The sequence below is a fragment of the Dipodomys merriami genome, unplaced genomic scaffold (genome assembly GCF_024711535.1).
Source record: "Dipodomys merriami isolate MVZ:Mamm:240054 unplaced genomic scaffold, mDipMer1.0.p SCAF_4, whole genome shotgun sequence".
In the NCBI taxonomy this organism is placed as follows: Eukaryota; Metazoa; Chordata; class Mammalia; order Rodentia; family Heteromyidae; genus Dipodomys; species Dipodomys merriami.
In genome coordinates this window covers 86,048,093-86,066,979 of record NW_027205603.1, presented here as the reverse complement: position 1 = coordinate 86,066,979, position 18,887 = coordinate 86,048,093, and the positions used below count along the sequence as shown (strand labels likewise).

The 18,887-nt window shown below is 38.5% G+C and overlaps 1 protein-coding gene across 8 annotated transcripts in view; it reads left to right on the top strand.

Moving 5' to 3' along the window:
* The window catches only part of Asap1 (ArfGAP with SH3 domain, ankyrin repeat and PH domain 1), a 299,332-nt gene that overhangs the window by 205,253 nt on the left and 75,192 nt on the right, over positions 1 to 18,887 (top strand). For 5 of the 8 annotated variants that reach the window (XM_069991412.1, XM_069991407.1, XM_069991408.1 and 2 more), the window contains 4 exons: positions 2,848 to 2,977; positions 4,155 to 4,240; positions 11,573 to 11,648; positions 13,132 to 13,254. In XM_069991412.1, the coding sequence (XP_069847513.1) occupies positions 2,848 to 2,977; positions 4,155 to 4,240; positions 11,573 to 11,648; positions 13,132 to 13,254 (415 nt within the window). The remainder of the gene's footprint in view (positions 1 to 2,847; positions 2,978 to 4,154; positions 4,241 to 11,572; positions 11,649 to 13,131; positions 13,255 to 18,887) is intronic. The other 3 variants (XM_069991415.1, XM_069991409.1, XM_069991411.1) reach the window with 1 other exon arrangement.

The window sequence follows — 18,887 nt, the reverse complement described above, 5'->3', positions numbered from 1 at the left end:
GACCCTGAGTTCAAGCCCCCAGGACCTGTATACATACATACCCATACATGAAGTGGTTGTAAGTTTCCTGTGCTAGTTGTCTGGCATGACAGACACTTTTATTATTGATTATTTTGGCATTTTGGTTGCTAGTATTAACTATAAAACTATAGCTCAGGACTACTAGAGCTCTTTTTTCATCATAACTAGCATGCAACTGTCGATCATTTGCATTTCTATATAGTGTAACAATTGAGAAATAATAAAAGTGATAGCAAACGTTCGCACCATTCTTCTGCCAAGACCTGCACTTCAATGTCTTTTGCATGTGTGAACCCCTCACAGCAGCCTATGAATATACAGCTTTCATCTCTATTATACATCAGGAAACTGAAGCCTAGAGAGGCTAAGGAGCTTTGGAAATTCCTAAAGCTAGTAGACATCAAGCACATTCATATTTCAGAGAAGGCCTCCCAAAGGATTCTTAGAGGCTTATGTATGTCAGCAGGAATTGTCAAGAAAATATGTCTTCTTTTGGGTTTTAAGTTTTAAGTTACCAACACAACTTTCTCATTAGATGTATTCTAAATGTCAGTCTGAGATCTCAGGGTTCTTAAGTGCCCTTGTTCCCTTCCTAGATGATGGCGTTCTGGAAGCTCATAAGTACGCACACTCTCTTCATCTTTAATCTTCCAACTGTTCATTGAAATTTCTCACCCTTTTTGTTATCGATTCGTCTTGCATTTGAGAGGCTTATGCCTTGACTATGATGTTAATGGAATCTGTAGAGGCAAAACAGATAAGATTGGTGTTACCATGCCCATGGTGAGCCAGGAGACTGGCAGGGCATCATTGTTAAGTCACTCCTACCCCTGAAGTTCTTTTCAAACTTTCCAGTTCTCTTTCCAGCCAGGTCAGTCAGAGGTATCTGAGATTTATTCTTGTTCTACTAAAATCCCTGCCATCACACCTATTTGACTACCAGGCAAGATCAAAGGGCTTGATTATAGCACTGGTAAATTAAAATGAATCCCAACCAGGTTTGCAGTAGATTTTCCACTGGTTGATGAGTTAGTTGTTTTTATATAGGCGAAGTTACTGGCTTTTTCTCTATTGCTTGACTCCCCATACTATTACCACTGCAGCTTAAAGACTTGAAGGCTACTGGGTGCCAGTGGCTTATGCCTGTAATCCTGGCTACTCAGGAGACTGAGATCTGAAGATAACAGTTTGAAGCCAACCCAGGCAAGAAAGTCTGTGAGATTCTTATCTCAAGTTAACCTCCAAAAAGCCAGAGGTAGAGTTGTGGCTCTAGTAGTAGAATACTACTAACCTTAGCGGAAAAGCTCTGGGACAGTGCTATGACTGGCAGGGGGGGTGGGGAAGGGAGAGAGGGAGAAGGAGAGAGAGGGAGAGGGAGGAAAGAAGAGAGGGAGGGAGGAAGAGAGGGAGGAGAAAAGAGGAAGGAAGAGAAAGGAAAGAAAGAAGAAAGACAAAGGAAGAAAGGAAGGAAGGGAAGAAAGGAAAAAAGGAAGGAGACTTGAAGGCTAAAGCTAAGTCAGTCCTGCAGTTATAATCAGAAAGTAGAGTGTTTTTGAAGTCCATTTTCAAATTAAATGGAATTTTGGATAGAGGGCTGATCATAGATACAGTTACCAGAATACAATCTACCATAGCCACATTCTACCGTAGGTAATGTCAGTTTAATGTGAGCATGCCTTCTTTTTCTCTGGTTCCCCCATGACCCCCTCACCCCACAGGAAAACATTTTCATAGGATTCCATATTAGATATTGGGTTTTCTCCAAGTCTTAATTTTGTATACTCCTTGGATAAGTGGCTATGTTGATTAAAATATGGTGGTTGTTGGCATGTGAAAATAACCCGTTTAGAAGCTATTAGAAATTACCTTTAATTTTCATGCATACCCATAAAGACCTATTATAGACTTTGTCTTGAAATAATTCTTAAGTTTTACCATCTACCAATAATCAGAAAAGCCTCATATCTCCAATTTTATACTTCTTTTTCGTCATGAAGTACTTTACCCAAGAAATGTCTTCATGCTAATCAGAATGAGAATATTTATGGATCTGTCATGTGTAAGATCAAAGTTAAAATATACATGAAAATCCACAGTGTGTTTGCTAGATTTGCTACTAATAATTGATTCTGTCAACTTAAGAATTCTTGCCTCTTGGGCTGGGAAGGTGGCTCAGTGGTAGAGCGCTTGTCTTGCATGCATGAGGCCCTGGGTTTGATTCCTCAGCATCACATAAGCAAAAAGAAAAAAGCCAGAAGTGGCGCTGTGGCTCAAATGGTAGAGTGCTAGCCTTGAGTTGAAGAGCTGAGGGACAGTGCCCAGGCCCAGAGTTCAGGCCCCACAACCGGACCCAAAAAAAAAAAAGAATTCTTGCCTCTTAACTCTAGTAATTAAGAAAGATAATGATTTGTTTTCGAAGATTTTCTTTTATTACTAGAATTGAACTCAGGACTTTGTGCATAATAGGTGAGTACTTTACTCCTTTTTTTCTTTTTATTCTTTTTTTTGTCAGTTGTGGGACTTGAACTCAGGGCCTGGACTCTGTTTCTGAGTTTTTGCTCAAGGCTAGTGTTATTCCACTTTGAACCACACAGCCACTTATTTTTTTTCAGAGAGCCACTTTCATAGCACTTTCTGAACTATGTTTCCTAGTCAGAAGATGTTCTTCTTGAGTAGATGATACAGAATGTTGTCTTACATTCTCCACCCCATACATCATATAGCCCAGAGTATGCTTTAGGTTCACTCTTGGTGTTGGACAAGAGCAAGTGATTTTTGTTCAAAAATAATAATAACTACAACATAAAAGATATCTGCTTATTACAGTACAAAAATTGAGAAGGAGAAAAGAGAGCATGCAAAGCAGCATGGGATGATCCGCACAGAGATAACAGGAGCCGAGATTGCAGAAGAAATGGAGAAGGAAAGACGCCTCTTTCAGCTTCAGATGTGTGAAGTAAGATGGAACTGTTCATCATGAGCCTGTGATTTAATGATTGTAGTCTTTCCCTGCTGGTCAGCAGGCGCTATGCTAGAAGTCAGGCTTTGTTTATTAGAGGGGGGGACTGTTTCCTAAGGATTCTAATCTCCATTTTTCTCCAAGCTTTTTGGGATCCACCATTGCACTGTTGTCTCATATTTTGAGCCTTCGTCCTAAGGGGCTCTTTAAGCCAAAGCAGGATTCTTTGGTGAGAACCTTAATGTTGCTTGAGAGTGATTGAGTTGTGGGGAAAATTTTCAGGAGTGGTAACACTGATGACTATTACAAGTTTAGAGCATGTGTTTTTTTAATCATGGGTTTAGTTGGAATGAGAGCTTAAAGTAATCCATAAGGAAGTCTAAGATTGTGAAAGAATGCATGCTGCTATAAACCTACAGCCGTGGTTCTCAAACTGAGTTCCCACAGAACACTAGCACTCCTCCCCCTAGAGAGGGACCTACCTTCACTGGTTCTAGTCTGCTTTTGAATAATGGAGGTGCTGTTGCAGTTTTCAGGAAATACGAAAATGGGGATTTTGCTTCATTTTAAATTTTTTGATCCTAACTTTTTTTTCCTCATCAACCTTTGGCTCCTTCAACTTGTTTGCTCCTAATCTTTTACATATAATAAAACAAGTGTGTAAGAAACATGTCCTTAGAAAATCTTGACAATTGATGAAAACCATCTCCAATGCTATTTAATTAGCTATCTATGTTATTTTTAATTCTCATTTTGGGGTTACAAAAATTCTTTCTGATTTACATCCTTGGTATAAAATTTTCAGCTGCTTGTGGTACAGTTTTTTAAGAGAATGTTGTTGTTCTTGTTTTCTACAAACAGCAGTTATCTTTTACATGAACTATAAGTTTGAGATCCACTTCACCATGGGGAAAAAACCAGCTGTTCTTTTACTGTTTCATTTCTGCTTGTCTAATGAGCTGACTGTAAGAACTTATCAAGTGCTAACACTCTCACCTATTTGCTGTGTACCCCGTGACTGCCACATCAGCTTCTCTAAGTTAAGCTCACCTTGTCTAATAACCACTGAGGCTCGCTGACTTGCACAGGTTTCGGAATATGTTATGCCATCTGAATTCTGACTCAAGAGGCCTGTCTGGAATTCCCAACCTAAAATTCTGCTTTATTTTCACAGTATCTCATTAAAGTTAATGAAATCAAGACCAAAAAGGGTGTGGACCTGCTGCAGAATCTTATAAAGTATTATCACGCACAGTGCAAGTAAGTAGATTATTGCAGTCATTAATATTAGACTCCTTCACTTTCACTGGTTTTCTTTTTCTCTGCATATTTTTTTCTTCTTTTGGCTATGACATTACACAGATAAATGAATAAGGAAATGCTGTCTTCTGTCTGCAATGTTTATGTATAAATTAGTAGCTCAAAATAGGACAACTGTATGATTACTCAGAAAAAGTATCTTCTTTTACAATGTCGGTGTGGGGGGGGAGGGGGGTATAATTGGGTGGGGGGAGGGGGGAGGCTGGGAAGGGAGGTGAAGGGTAAACAAAGGAGGAGGCTGCAATGCTTGGTAAGAAATGTATGCATTATCCTGCCCATGTAATTGTAGCCCCTCTGTACAGTATGTTCTCAAATAAAATAAAATAAAATTAAAAAAAAAAAGAAAATATCTTCTTTCTAAATGATCACCTTGACAGCTTTGAAAATCATGCGCAGAGATGAATGAGCCACTAAAGAGACCTGTCCCTCATCCTTCCATCCTCTACTTAACTGACTTTCCTCCCCTCCCCCTCCCTCTTTCTTTCCTCCTTTTCCTTCTTTTTTTTTTTTTTTTTTTTTTTTTGTTGTTGTTGTTGTTGTTGTTGGCTGTGGGGCTTGAACTCTGGGCCTGGGCACTCTTCAGCTCAAAGCAAGCACTCTACTGAGCCACAGCGCCACTTCTGGTTTTCTAGTGGTTCATTGGAGATAAGGGTCTCATGGAGTTTCCTGCCCAGGCTGGCTTTGAACCGCAGTCCTCAGATCTCAGCCTCCTGAGTAGCTAGGATTATAGGCATGAGCCACCAGCACCTGGCCCTTCTTCCTTTTTTTTTTTATTTTAAACTTTAAGTGTACTAGGGATTAATTAAGCACAACTCTTTGGCTTTGTGTTTTGTTTCTGAGATAGTCTCCCTAGCTTTGCCTGGGTTGGTCTTGAACTCTGCTTCAGCTAATCTTATTTTACCTGAATTTAGAAATCTCTTTCTCTCAAATTTTCTCAGGGCATAAGAACTTTTCAATCTGAGGGACTGATTACAAAACCATGAAATTTCCAAAATGCAAGGTGCTTTATAAACTACACACATAACAACTTTTGCTAGTAAAAGTGGACGTATGGTACTAACTTCCACAGCTAAGACCTCCTCTCTTTATTCTTTTATTCTTTGCTACAGTACTTGTTAACCTTCTTTCTATCAAAGGCCAGGTCCTAGGTCCTAAGGTAACATCAAGCAAGTCTTCTCCTGTCTGGAATTAATTGTCTGGTACAGGATATACATCAGACTCATCAGTAATCATAAAGGGATAAACAATGGTTGGAACCATGGGTACCAAGAGAAGGAGAGATTTCTGGCAGCAAATCTGAGGAAGAAGAGGAGAAGGAGGGAGGGACTTGGACTATTGTAATCTGGAGGAAGAATCTCTACCTACTCCATAGAGATCTGAAGAAGGAAACCCAACACAGTACAAATTTCTTGAGATTGTTATTCATCTAGGGGCAGAACTGGTTATAATGGAACTCACTATATGATGCCTTGTGGTTAGATCCAGGAACTCTTATCACAGCAAGATGCTAGGGATATTGTGTTTGACATATTTTGTTTCTTACTGCAGTCTCTGCAAACCCTCAGTAGACATTCTGTGGACTCGTAAAGCATTCTATTCTTAGATTTGTGTTTAAAGGATTTCTTTTTCTGGGTACTTAATCCAGTTCACAAATGATTTTCACTACATAGTCAGCTGATACTCAGCAGTGAGTTTGTGGTGGTAATATCCCGCAGATTTGTATGCTCAGGGTAGGTGCTGCTGCTCAGGGTAGGTGCTGCTACTCAGTAAAAAAACAGAAGGGCAGAAAAGTGTTCTTGGCTTTTTTTTTTTTAATCTGTGTACCAGCTTATCCACATTAATTACTCTTTACTCTCATTCCTGAATATTGTCAGCAATGAGCTACTTCCAAAACAAAGATGCTATCTTCCCCTTAACCCTTAACATCTAAATTATCTGTGTGATCTGCAATGAAGAGCATTGACAAATTGACTTTATTACCCTTCATTTCACAGATCATAGTGAAAACAACAGGTACAGTGAGTTTGTTTTATAGGCCAGGGAACCCAGGCCCTGCCAAAGTTCCTTTTTTGTGTTTTCTCATTTATATTCACAACAATCAGAAAATTGTCACTCCAAAAGGATCACTAACTTCCCCAAAGTTACATTTGCCCATTTAGTAATTACTCAATAAATAATGTGTCAACCAGATAAAGACAGGAAACCAAGGGAGCGCCCCTCCCCCATTGGCTTCAAAATTTAAAACTTTTGCTTATGAAAAAATGCTGTCAAAGTGATAGGATAATCCACAAAATTGGATAAACATTTACAAATTGTATATTTGACAAGTCCAACGTATAGAATATATACGAACTCAATAGTTTTAAAAATGGACATAACTCAGTTTTTAAAATGGATGTAGTTTGAGTCCCATCTCTTTAAAAGAGATAAAAAAGTCAAGAAACTAATGAAAAGGTATTTCACCACTAATTCCTTAGGAAAAGGTAGATCACAATCACAATGAGATATTGGGTCACATCCACTAGGCTGGGTGTAATCAATGTTCGACAAGAAATGTACTCATTACCTTATGTATGTAACTAACTGTAACTGTACATCACCTTGGCAATATTAAATTTTTAAAAAAGAAAATAGCAAACCTAAATAGAAAGTAAGTTGAGGAGAATATGAAGAAATTGGAACCTTTGCATTCAGTAATAATAGGAATATAAAATGATGCAAGCTCTGCTCTCCAAAAGAGTTTGGCAGCTCCTTAAATGGTTAAACATAAGAGTTCTTATGGCCTATCAGTTCTCCCAAATTTGTGTCCAAGAAAACTGAAAAGAGTTGTTCAATCAGAATTTATACATAGTTACTTCCTGATCCATTATTTGCAATTGCCCAAACAAGGAAACATCCACCAACTGATACAGTGAAATATTACTCAGCTATGTAAGAAATGAAGTGCTGGTCTACATACTACAACATAAGGGAATGTTTGAAACATGCCAAGTGAATAAAATGAGATATAGAAAACCATATTTATGGTTCATATATGTGTAGAAAGGGCAAATTCACACAGCCAGAAAGCAGACTTACGGCGGTTAGGGCAGAGGTAAAGGGAATAAATACATTTCTAAAAATCTCCAACTATAGATCCATATACCATTCTTTATCACTTTGACTTGAATTGTTACACTGTATTTACAGTTAAGCATTAGTGTGGATTCAAGTTGGTTGAACCTCAGCAGTATATATACTGAGGAGATATCTAGGAGAAATTTTATTTTATTTATTTTTTTTTTTGGTCGGTTGTGGGGCTTGAACTCGGCCTGGGCGCTGTCCCTCAGCTCTTCAGCTCAAGGCGAGCGCTCTACCACTTGAGCTACAGCGCCACTTCTGGTTTTCTGGTAGTTTATTGGAGATAGGAGTCTCACGGTTTCTCCTGCCCGGGCTGGCTTTGAACCGCAATCCTCAGATCTCAGCCTCCTGAGTAGCTAGGATTACAGGCGTGAGCCACCAGCGCCTGGCCCTAGGAGAAATTTTAAAAGACACTGTTACTCAGAATGCAGGAAATGGTATTCCTGACTCAGCCTGAAGCTGGAAAAAATAGGCTTTCAGGAATTATTCACTGCAAAAAAAAGTTTTGTGGCATAGGAGTTGTTTACTTGGATGGTTGGTTTGGGATTTTTTTTTTTTTTTTTTTATGAATGGGAGGTTTGAACTCAGGGCTTTGTATCTGCTATGGAAGTGTTCCATCACTTATGCCATGCTCCCAGTCATTTGCTTTTAGTTTGTTTTTCAGATAAGATTTCAAATTTTTTCCGGGAAAGCCTCTGCCTACCTTTCTATGAAAGTACAGACTGCAGAGCTCCTCACTCAGCTTGTTGATGAATGATGTCTCCCTAACTTCTGTAGGTACTAACCTCAGGCCAGAGGATCCTCCCAACATACACTTCCTCATTAACAATTTGGAAAATCATCTCTGTGATCCTTCAACATGTTCAAACTTCTTTTTGGAAATAGCATTCATCTATCTGAACTTTTTATCCTGTCTCCAAACAGTATCAAGTCAGGCAGAAAATAGTTAAGAAAGAGATATCAAGGGAACACTCATCTTGCTTTGTTTTCCTTCCCCGTCAGTGTTGGAACCCAGTGACTTGAGAAGGAAATGAAAGGGTACAGTGGTGAAAGCCTAGCTTTATTCTGAGGAGGATGTTTCCTGATATGGGTGGATGTAGTTAGATTCTCCTGAGCTTGCACTTGGCTGCAGTAGGTGTTTTCCAGGCTAAATGTGAGGTCCCTCTACTCTACAGTTGTGCAACTTATATTTTCCTGCTACCCTACTGTCATAAAGTAATGTGCCTTCCAAGCTGTTTATTTAGGACCTGAAGGTCAGAGAGTCCTTGAGACTTATTTTATTGGTCTGGAACCATCATGTATTGAACTTCCTCTCTGAGCCTAGCATGTTAAGTACATTATCTCCAGTGCTCACAAGAACTTATCCAAGTACATGTGACTGTCTGCACTTCCTGTGTAAACTAATGGTAATTACCTATTGTGTTGGGGTGCAGTAATACGTTTTTTTAAAATTTTTACTGGCTTGCTCTTAAGGACACAAATGAACAGCCAATTGAAGAGGCCCATAGGTCTTGAAGGTCAGATTCCTATTCTCATGAAATTGGGATAAACTAGGATGTGCTTTTGACTCTTAAGTCCCTGTATTTCCTCTGAATAATAGCCAATAGAGAAGGAAAGAAGGGACTTAAACTGCTGCCAGCCATGAGATTTTGTGGCAAGTGGTGGCTCTATGCCACCTGGGCACAGCTGGAACTGTGACCCTCTTAGGGAAAGAAAATCAAAAGTAGAGAACAAATTTCCAGAGGGACTCAGTAGCCTGTAATAATGCTGACGTTTGCTTTTGGTGGCATTAATAATTCATTACTAATGACCATCATGGTCACTTTGTTTTCTCTGCAGCTCATCTTTTATTCCTGCTCCTGCTTCTTACACAGAGCTGGGAAGTTTTTAAGGGAAAATGTAATAGATAAAACTAGAAAAGTATGCGGGCTAAAACACATAAAAGCTCTTTAATTCTATACAGGGAATTTATTTTACTTCGTTTTTATTATCTTTAAGTAGTTGTTCAAATATGTTTCCATTCAGCATGTCAGTTTATAAATGCAATGCATCTCCATAAATTAGCCTCCTCCATCATCATCCTCCCCCATCTCTCCCAATCCCACCCATCCCCTTAAGTGACCTGGTTCCATTTTCACATTTGTACATTGAATATTATGACTTCTATATAGATGAATTTAACTTGCATACCTGAAGGCAGTGATAAACACCTAAATGTTAAAAAATGAGAATTTAATTGTGTTTTCCAATTAAATAACCAAAAAGTTCTATGCTCCCACTCCTATTGATGGATGACTGTCTAAACTAGTGTTTCCTCTCATTTTCGAAAGGGTTTTCCACCGAAGACATTAACCTTAAAAAATATGTGCCGGGTGCTGGTGGTTCACACCTGCCATCCTAGCTACTCAGGAGGCTGAGGTTGGAGGATTGTGGTTCAAAGTCATCCTGGGCAGGAAAGGCCATGTGAGGCTCTTTAATTAAGTACCAGAAAAGTCAGAAGTAGAGTTATGGCTCAAGTTAGAGTGCTAGCATTATTAAGCACAAAACCTCCAGGACAAGCCAGGCACTGGTGGCTCATGCCTGTAATCCTAGCTATTCAGGAGGCTGAGATCTGAGGATCACAGTTCAAAGCCATCGTGGGCAGGAAAGTTCACAAGACTCTTTATCTCCAGTGAACCACCAGAAAACTGGAGGTTATGTTGTGGCTCAAGTGGTAGAGCACTTACCTTGAGCTGAAGAACTGAGGGATGGCGCCCAGGCCCAGAGTTAAAGCCCCATGACTAACAACAACAACAAAAAAAGCTTAGGGGCTGGGGAGGTGGCTCAGTGGTAGAGCACTTGCCTTGCATGCCTGAGGCCCTGGGTTCGATTCCTCAGCACCACATAAGCAAAAAGAAAAAAAGCCGGAAGTGGCGCTGTGGCTCAAGTGGTAGAGAGCTAGCCTTGAGCTGAAGAGCTGAGGGACAGCGCCCAGGCCCAGAGTTCAGGCCCCACAACCAGACCAAAAAAAAAAAAAAACTTAGGGACAGTGCCCAGGCTCTTGAGTTCAAGCCCTAGGAGCAGCATACACACATACCAAAAAAAAGTGCTTGTAGAAATTCAGTGATCACCCCAAAGGCCAAATCTGATGGGATGCATGGCTGATAGTAAATGTGTATATTAAGCTAAAAGTATGGACCCTAAAAAATTTTATACAATTTTACTTGTAGCTATTTACCCATGTGATGTGAAAATGAGATGGTCCTGTTAACTGTGGGGCAATAATGAGATAGGTACGTGCTACAAGGACATGGTTAGAGAAACGTCCAGAAGGGCAGTGGGAATTCTGAACACCAGTGTCCTGCTTATCTTGTTTTACTCTGTGCTGATTCACAGATGGGGCTCCTGAACGGAGGGTTCAGTCCAAGACAGGGATTCTCTTTGCTTGGTGGTTGTGGTATGGTTTCAGAATCAGGCAGACCTGAGCCTGAATCCCATCTCTGTGGGGACCGAGCAAGTTAATGTACCTTCTGAAAAACCAACATGACACTGAAATGCTTAACTCATGAGAGTCAAGCAAATAACTTGTGAAAAGTATGTAGTTCAGTGCTGGGCATATGATAAATGTTCCACAAAGGTTAACTCTTGTTATTATTTAGGGGAAATAAATATGAGGACACAGCTTTCCCAGTCCATTGGTACACTGTTTTTGAAACCCTATGTTATGAGTATGTATAGGAACTCATTGTTCTCTGGGGAACTGGAAAAAACACTGGCCTCCCACCTGCCTGTACTTAAGTCTAGTCACATCTCGTATGATGTCCACTTTGGCTCCATGTAAACCAGTGGCCATTGTATCTCTCTTTAATGCAAATGTGGCCCAATCAGGAAGAATTATGCTATGGGTGGATGGGTAATCACTGTTAGGAATGCAGCTGTAACTGGTAGTGATTGAGAGATCTATCAAATGCCAAATGTAGGCTTTTATAAATCGTTTGTTGTACCTCACTATAAAATGCTGAAAGTAGTTTTACGGTTATTTTGTGAAGATAATGGGGAGAGAGTGTGTGTGTGTGTGTGTGTGTGTGTGTGTGTGTATTTTCAGATTGTACACCTAATCATAATTCCTTTGTTTTTTAATTGCTAGTAAAACACTATTGCTTTCCATTGTAGTTTCTTTCAAGATGGCTTGAAAACGGCTGATAAATTGAAACAGTACATTGAAAAGCTGGCTGCTGATTTATATAATGTAAGTATCTATGTGGTATGTGCATTTCAGTTTGTACAAAATATCAGTATTATAGAAATCTGTATTAGAAGGCTGTTACACTGGGTGCTGGTGGCTCACACCTGAAATCTTAGCTACCTAGTAGATTGAAATCTGAGGATTGAGGTTCAGAGCCATCCTTGGCAGGAAAGTCCATGAGACTCTTATCTCCAACTAACCACTAAAAGTCAGAAGTGGAGCTATGATTCAGAGTGGTAGAGTATCAGCCTTTAGTGAAAAAGCTCAGGCCCTGAGATCAAGCACCAGGACCAGCACCAAAAAAAAAGGCTGTTAGAAGTAGAAGTAGAAAAGGTTTAGTGATGAGTCAGTATAAATGTAGGGCAGACAAGCTTTCAGTTTAACTCAGGGAGGCCATTCATGTTCAGGTTTTCCAGACTTTCAGTGACTAGAGAGGGAATGTAAACCACGAGTTCTAGATTGTTCTATGTTTAGGCAGCAGCTACACACCTCAGTACCCTTTTGGTCAGCAATTGTAATTGCAGAATACTTGATCATGGAAGGATAAAAATTAGTAACTGTCTCTGAATAGGCAGGTTTATGGATTTCTTCAGCTTGCTTTGTATTCTCTTTTTAATATCTAGGTTTTGCTGCCCATATTTTTATTTATCATTTGTCAATCATTCATAAAGGAGCACTAAAAGAATGTCCAATGTATATAAGGAAATACCTTCAGATACAGTGTTTAGACTTGCAAAGAATACATCATATAGGTGGAATATTTTTGATTCAAATATCCAAAATCTAAAATATGAGTTTGAATACTTATGCTATGACACCACAAATAAAAATTTCTATGCTTGACCTGAGATTGTACTCAGAATGCAGTTGTGTAAAAATGTGGTATAAAATCACATTCAACCCATGTGAATAAGGTATTTATGAAATATAAATAAATGTCATGTTTAGATTTCAGTCCCATCCTCAAGATTACCCATTGTATATATACCAATAATCTAAACTCCAAAAAATGCAAATGCTTCTGGTCCAAGCATCTCAGGGAAGGAATGTTCAACCTGAAGTGAGTAGTAATATCTTTCCTCATGTAGTGCATTATAAACTTTTATGTATATGTATTGGCCCATAGGATTTTTAGGTGTTTCTATGATCTTTTTCTGGTGCTCACAAGGTATTCCTGCTCCCATTCTTTGAAAAGCCAGAAATACATGATCTTAATATACTTCTTAACCTTGCTTAAAATAGCAATTTAGAGTTCATTTTCTGGCCTTATGGGTGTTCTTTAATAAGAAAGCACGGTGCACTATTAACCAACTTCAAAACTCACTGGTATGTTCTTAGGGTAACACTAGACAGAGAGTATGAAGACTTTTAAAAGGAAAATCAGCCATGTAATTGACTTGTTTGATGAATGGTATATTTGGATAAATTAAACTGCGTTCCTAAAAGCATAAATGATAAGTACTAGAAGTAATTTCTTCTTTTATAGATCAAACAGACCCAAGATGAAGAAAAGAAACAACTAACTGCACTCCGAGACTTAATAAAATCTTCTCTTCAACTTGATCAGAAAGAAGTAGGTGGTTTATATGTTCCCAGCAGGGCTAACAGTGTAAGTGAGGCTACTTGTAATATTCTGTGTTTCCTGATTTGTAAAACAGGCACATTGATAGCTTCCTGTGGGGTGGTTCTACCAGATGAAGTAGAATGGAGAAGTGTGCTGCCCAGGGTAGAAACAGCCTTTAGCTCTCATTCTATATATACATTTTACACATAAACACACACATGTATACATATGTATACATATATACTACTTACAGAGTTTTGCCTCAGAATTAGGAAAATTGACTTGAGATGGTCCTTGGTACTTGAAGATTTGAAACAGGGTTTACAGTATATAGTAGGTGTTAAGAGGATGTAATATAGGTTCTTAATTATAAATGTTATTTGCTCAAACACTAACTTTTTATGTACCAGGCACTAGTGTAGATAGTAAGCTTAAGTCCTTTCCATTGAGGAACTCATTGTGTAGTAGAGTGAACCAGCTGAGTCAACAGTCATGTCTGAGTTGATATGGATGCTCTTAGACATGGTGGCTGCAGCGAGGAGTCCTAAACCACTCAGGTGGAAAACTGCCTGCTATCATCAGGGGCTTCAAACAGGTGAGAGCAGGAAGGGTAGAGGAATAGAAATGGATTTCTTAGGTAGAAACTCAGACTTTATTATGGAAGAGTAGCTGTTGCATTAAGGGGCATGGATTTCCTAATAAGGGTAAATTTGGTAGTAATCACCATTTGTTACATGGAAGAAAGTCACATGTGCCTGTTTATGTTATAAAATTATTATGGATTAAATTTGGGTGTTGTACATAAATGTAATCCTTTATCTTGTGAGTTCCTTGTGCTATGTCACATCAGTGGTATACTTCCTTTTAATTCTTAAAATTTCTGTAAGGTGCTCATGATTCTAAACAAAGAAAAATCAGTCTTCACCACAATCAGGAACAACAACAACAAAAAAATCCTTTATCAGCAGAACTGGCCTTTACAGCAACCTGGAAGTTGTTTTTCACTAAGAACCTAAAGTTCTATATTCTTCTGTTTCTCTTTGTACAGGTTATGTAGGCTTTAGGATTTGGTCCAGTGAGAAAAATCTGTAGCCTTCTAATACTATGTACCTGCTTACCTTTGGTATAGGCATGGTATCCAGGAAGATCTGTGTGTTGAGGCATCATATTTATACTCAGGCAGGTCCAGGCCATGGCTACATGTAGGTTTGGAAGCCTCAGTCTGTGTTAGAAAACATTTTAAGTATCACTCTGAAACACAAACATGCTGTATTCCTGAGTCTATTGAAGACATACAAATCCCAGAGCAATAAACATACCTAAGTAGAGAGGAAAAGGGGTAGATTTACTTACTGGTGTGCACTTGAAGGCTTCCTACCCTTGTTTTGTCACACGGGGTTACCTCATTTCTATATAAATAGATACTTTCTGAGAAAGAAAAGTCCATGTTTTTTTTTGTATAGTGATTGATATATTCTGTTCAGGCTAACTAAAAGAGCAAAGTTTCATATAAACCAAAGGAGAATATACATAATGAAATGTATTTGATTTGATTTATTTTAGCTCCATTTCAAATTAACAAATGAGTTAGCACAATGTTAAGGATATTTTGCTACAAAAATTATCTTTTACAACAAGGCTATCATTTCTCATTCTGTGTACCATCCCTTATTGGAAAATGTCTTTAGAAGTTAACAATTTTTAATGACTTAAATGTGAAGGCACTGTCCATCATAGAGTTCTTGTCATAATCTGTTTGAAAAGAGTGTTACCTAAAAGGTTACCTAAGAAGTTAAAAGCACTTGGTATAATTTAGCCTAATTAAACCTCCAGGTTCTAACATGGCTATATTACTTATTTGTAGCCCGAGGCTGGTGGTTCATGTCTGTAATCCCAGCTATTCAGTAGGCTGAGATCTGAGTATTGAGATACTAAGACAGCCTGGACAGGAAATTCTGCGAGACTTTTATCTCCAGTTTACCATCAGAAATCCAGAGGTAGAATTGTTACTCAGAGTGGTAGAGTGCCAGCCAGTCTTGAGTAAAAAAAGCTGAGGAACAGCTTAGCTTTGGTTGTAAATAAGAGCCCAGATTTTTTTGAAGGCTCACTTTTTCTCTTGTTAAAATTAGATTTTTTATTGTCATGGCAAATGTTGTATAAAATTACCATCTTAGCCTTTTGTATTAGCCTGACCTCCCAAAAACTATTTATTACACAGCTATTTTTAGGGTTGTAATTATTCTATTCCTAATGGTGATATCTATAAATTCTATTTAGGGTACACAAAATAATTCCAGCAAATTCCAGGTTGTTTGGGTTCTGACCCTATTCCCCTCCTTGTTGAATTCTGAATGGTCCATCAGTGTGGCGTGAAGGGTTGATGGCTTGTGTGTACTGTCCCTCACTTTCCTTTGCAGCATGCAGCACATTGCCTGGTACCCAGACACTATTCCCATGTTTAATAATCCTTTACCTGTCCTTCTGCACCGTAAATATTTGTAACCCCTTTAGTGAGATTAGGTTTTAAGCGGGGTGCTAGAAACATTTATAACCCCATTAAACCAGTGAATGTGTAATTGCTTGCACTTTAAAGAAATGTACCATTTTATTCCTTAATAATGCTTTTTGTATGTTAATATGGTTTCAAACAAAAGTGTTATGTCTGTACTGCAAATAGACTATAGGAGATGGAATTGAAAATGAATAGGGTAGTTTCATGCTATAGTTTACATTTCATCTCTCCCATTATGAAATTTCCTCAAGCTTTTAAGTTCTTTGTGTATTTATAATGATACATATTTTTGCCTGAATGAGTTTATTGTGTGCATTTCTCTTTCCTGGACCACTGATTGATTTTGATTATGCTGTCAAAGAATTTAGGACCTATTTCATCTCTTCAATTGTGGTTTAAATTATGATTATTGTTGAGAATTACACAATACCTACTTTCTCAAAAAATGCAGTCCTCTTTTCATTCAATTTTAACCATCTGTTAAGCAAGCTTAATGATGGCTCTTATTCTCAAAGTATACAAGTACTAATTAATGTGACCTTATTAAGCCATGATACTCATTAATAGTTAATCATTGTTGTTGAATTCTGAAATGCGTTTCTCCCTTTTGGGTCATTTTACTGATGTCAAAGCCTACAACTCAGCTATTGTTTTGCCTGTAAAAGCATATTTGTCTGAAATACAGAAAACCCATTTAGACTAAATACTTTTTCTGCAGATTCATTTACACTATTAATAAATGTTAGAAATATATTTAGGCTAAGGGTCATAGAATGGTTTTTACTAGTCATCTGGATCCTTACTTTAAAAAAAAAAAAGTAGTTTTAAAGAATTGTGTCCTAGGAAATTTTAGATTTGGTTGATTGATTGGTTCTTGGAAGATAGAGGAAGTCCCTAATGGTTAGTATTTGTGATTTTCCTGCAGCTTCTTTGAGTTAAAGCAGGAAAATTTCAGGGAGTACATTTATTATCCCTATCCCTACTTTATCCCATGCTTTAAGTTCCCTATCTCCTAATCAGTTTTCAGCCCTAACTTTTCTTTCCTTGGATTATGGGCATACTTATTCCTCCCTCAAGAAAACTTGCTTCCAGCTGTTGTTTCTGAGCACTCAGAGATCAGGGCTACTCTTGCCCTGGTATTTATGCCAGTCCCTCAGTGTCAGGCTATGTAAAAGGCAAGAAATTACCCATCAGGGAGGACTTAGTAACCTAAGTTACTGTGCAGGTCAGGGCTGTGAGCCCTGTTCAAAAGTAAACATTAGAGCCAGGCACTGGTGGCTCACACCTATAGTCCTAGCTACTCAGGAGGCTGAGAGCTGAAGATCACAGTTCAAAGCCAGCCTGGGCAGGGAGACTCTTATTTCCAATAAACCAGTAGAAAACCAGAAGTAGCGCTGTGGCTCAAGCGGTAGAATGCTTGCCTTGAGCTGAAGAGAACAGGGACAGTGCCCAAGCCCAGAGTTCAAGCTCCATGACTAACAAAAAAAAGGAAACATTAGAGTAACTTTGCTAGATACCTAGATATCAATCCATGATCCACCCCTCATCTCCATGTAATTAAAGCTGTCTAGTTAAATGGAAGGAATCTAGCCTATAACGGAGAAAAATTACTCAGATTAAGGAAGTGACTAGAGGGTAAGATATATAGAGGTATAGCCCAAGTAATAGAGCTCTTTCCTAGCATGAGAAAATCCCTGGATTCAGTCCCCAGTAACACAAGAAAATCATTAGGACTCAACTTTGTTGGGAAAATGTATGGTTAGTTCTCGGTTAACTACACAAGTGAACAGAAGAGTGACATGAAGAGAGTGTGAGAGTTAGCATCCACCTCACAGTCCCGGCTATGTCCTGTGCTCAGTTCTGACCTTTAGGATGTGGTTAGGACATAGTTTTGAACACAGAACTTGTATGACACGTAGAGTAGCACTGTCCTGACAATTTTCCCTCAGCTACTGTTAACATTAGTTTGCCTCACTGAGGACACAGTTTGATCCAAAGGGATCCTGAATGTCAAAGAGACCATTTTGGTTTTGAAGTTACGCTGTACACAGCCATCAGTAAATAATATGGGTGATTTAGCTTCTTCCCTCAGTACCCTCATGTTTGAAGCATTCTTTATGGTATAAATGAATATAGTTATTAAGTTCTCTTTGGTTGGATAAGCAAAACAAAACAAGAGGACTCCTACAATTTGTGGCTCTTAGTAGATTTTTCCAAGTACTTCATGTTGAGTTTCTCCCAGGTACCGATTCCTGGTACACACACATTTGTCAACCATCTTATCTTTGTAAAATGTGTACCTCATCTTCTTCCTTTCAGTTCAGTTTCTGTTCTCAGTATGGCCTGACACAAACCCTGTTGGGCATAAAAATACCTACTGTTCCATCACCCAAGATTATCATGATTCTGAAGATATGATGCATTTTCTGGCATATCTTTATAACAATGTTTGTTGTATACATTATGTAAGTGCTTAGATTATGAATTTTTCAACAAAATTAACGATGTTTTCAAATGTTCTGCCTTTTTTCTCTGTTGCTTTTGCCCTTCCTGATCGAAGTCTAGGAGAGTAAGTTAATGCTTGTTGTAAGAATGCATTGTCCTACCTCTGTGTCTAGACACTCCTGTTCCCATGCTCCAGTTCAACCCCTGTTCATGTGTGGTGTACGTTCGTATAATATAATGGCTGTTCCTAGTTGTGCAAGAAACTATGAGTAAGCAGCAGTGGAGTGCTGATATGAAATGAAGCTTGTTTGCATCTGTGTTGTTGGTCTGGTCCTGTCACTACCTCACACACTTCTTGTGCCATGGTGTCATCACTTTAAATTAAGACTTGCTAATAGGTGCATTTTGTAGACCTCTGCAGTTTGAATGGGCTGTATCTGAATGCTTAGAACCAAAAGTTTTTAGATTGAAGAGGTTTTCTTATAGATTTTGGATACTTATGTAGGCTTTAGCAATTGAGCAACCCTATTTTGTAAAAAAAAAAAAAAATCTGATTTTTTGAAATGCTTCAAAAACTTTTTGGACATCCTAACAGAATTCAAAAGATTTCAGGTTTTGATTTAGGGATGCTCAGTGTATAGATGGTTACATAAGAAAAATTTTATACCAGTTGCTGATACCTCACTCTGAAAGGAGGTTCTCATTTGTTTCCACTAGCAGA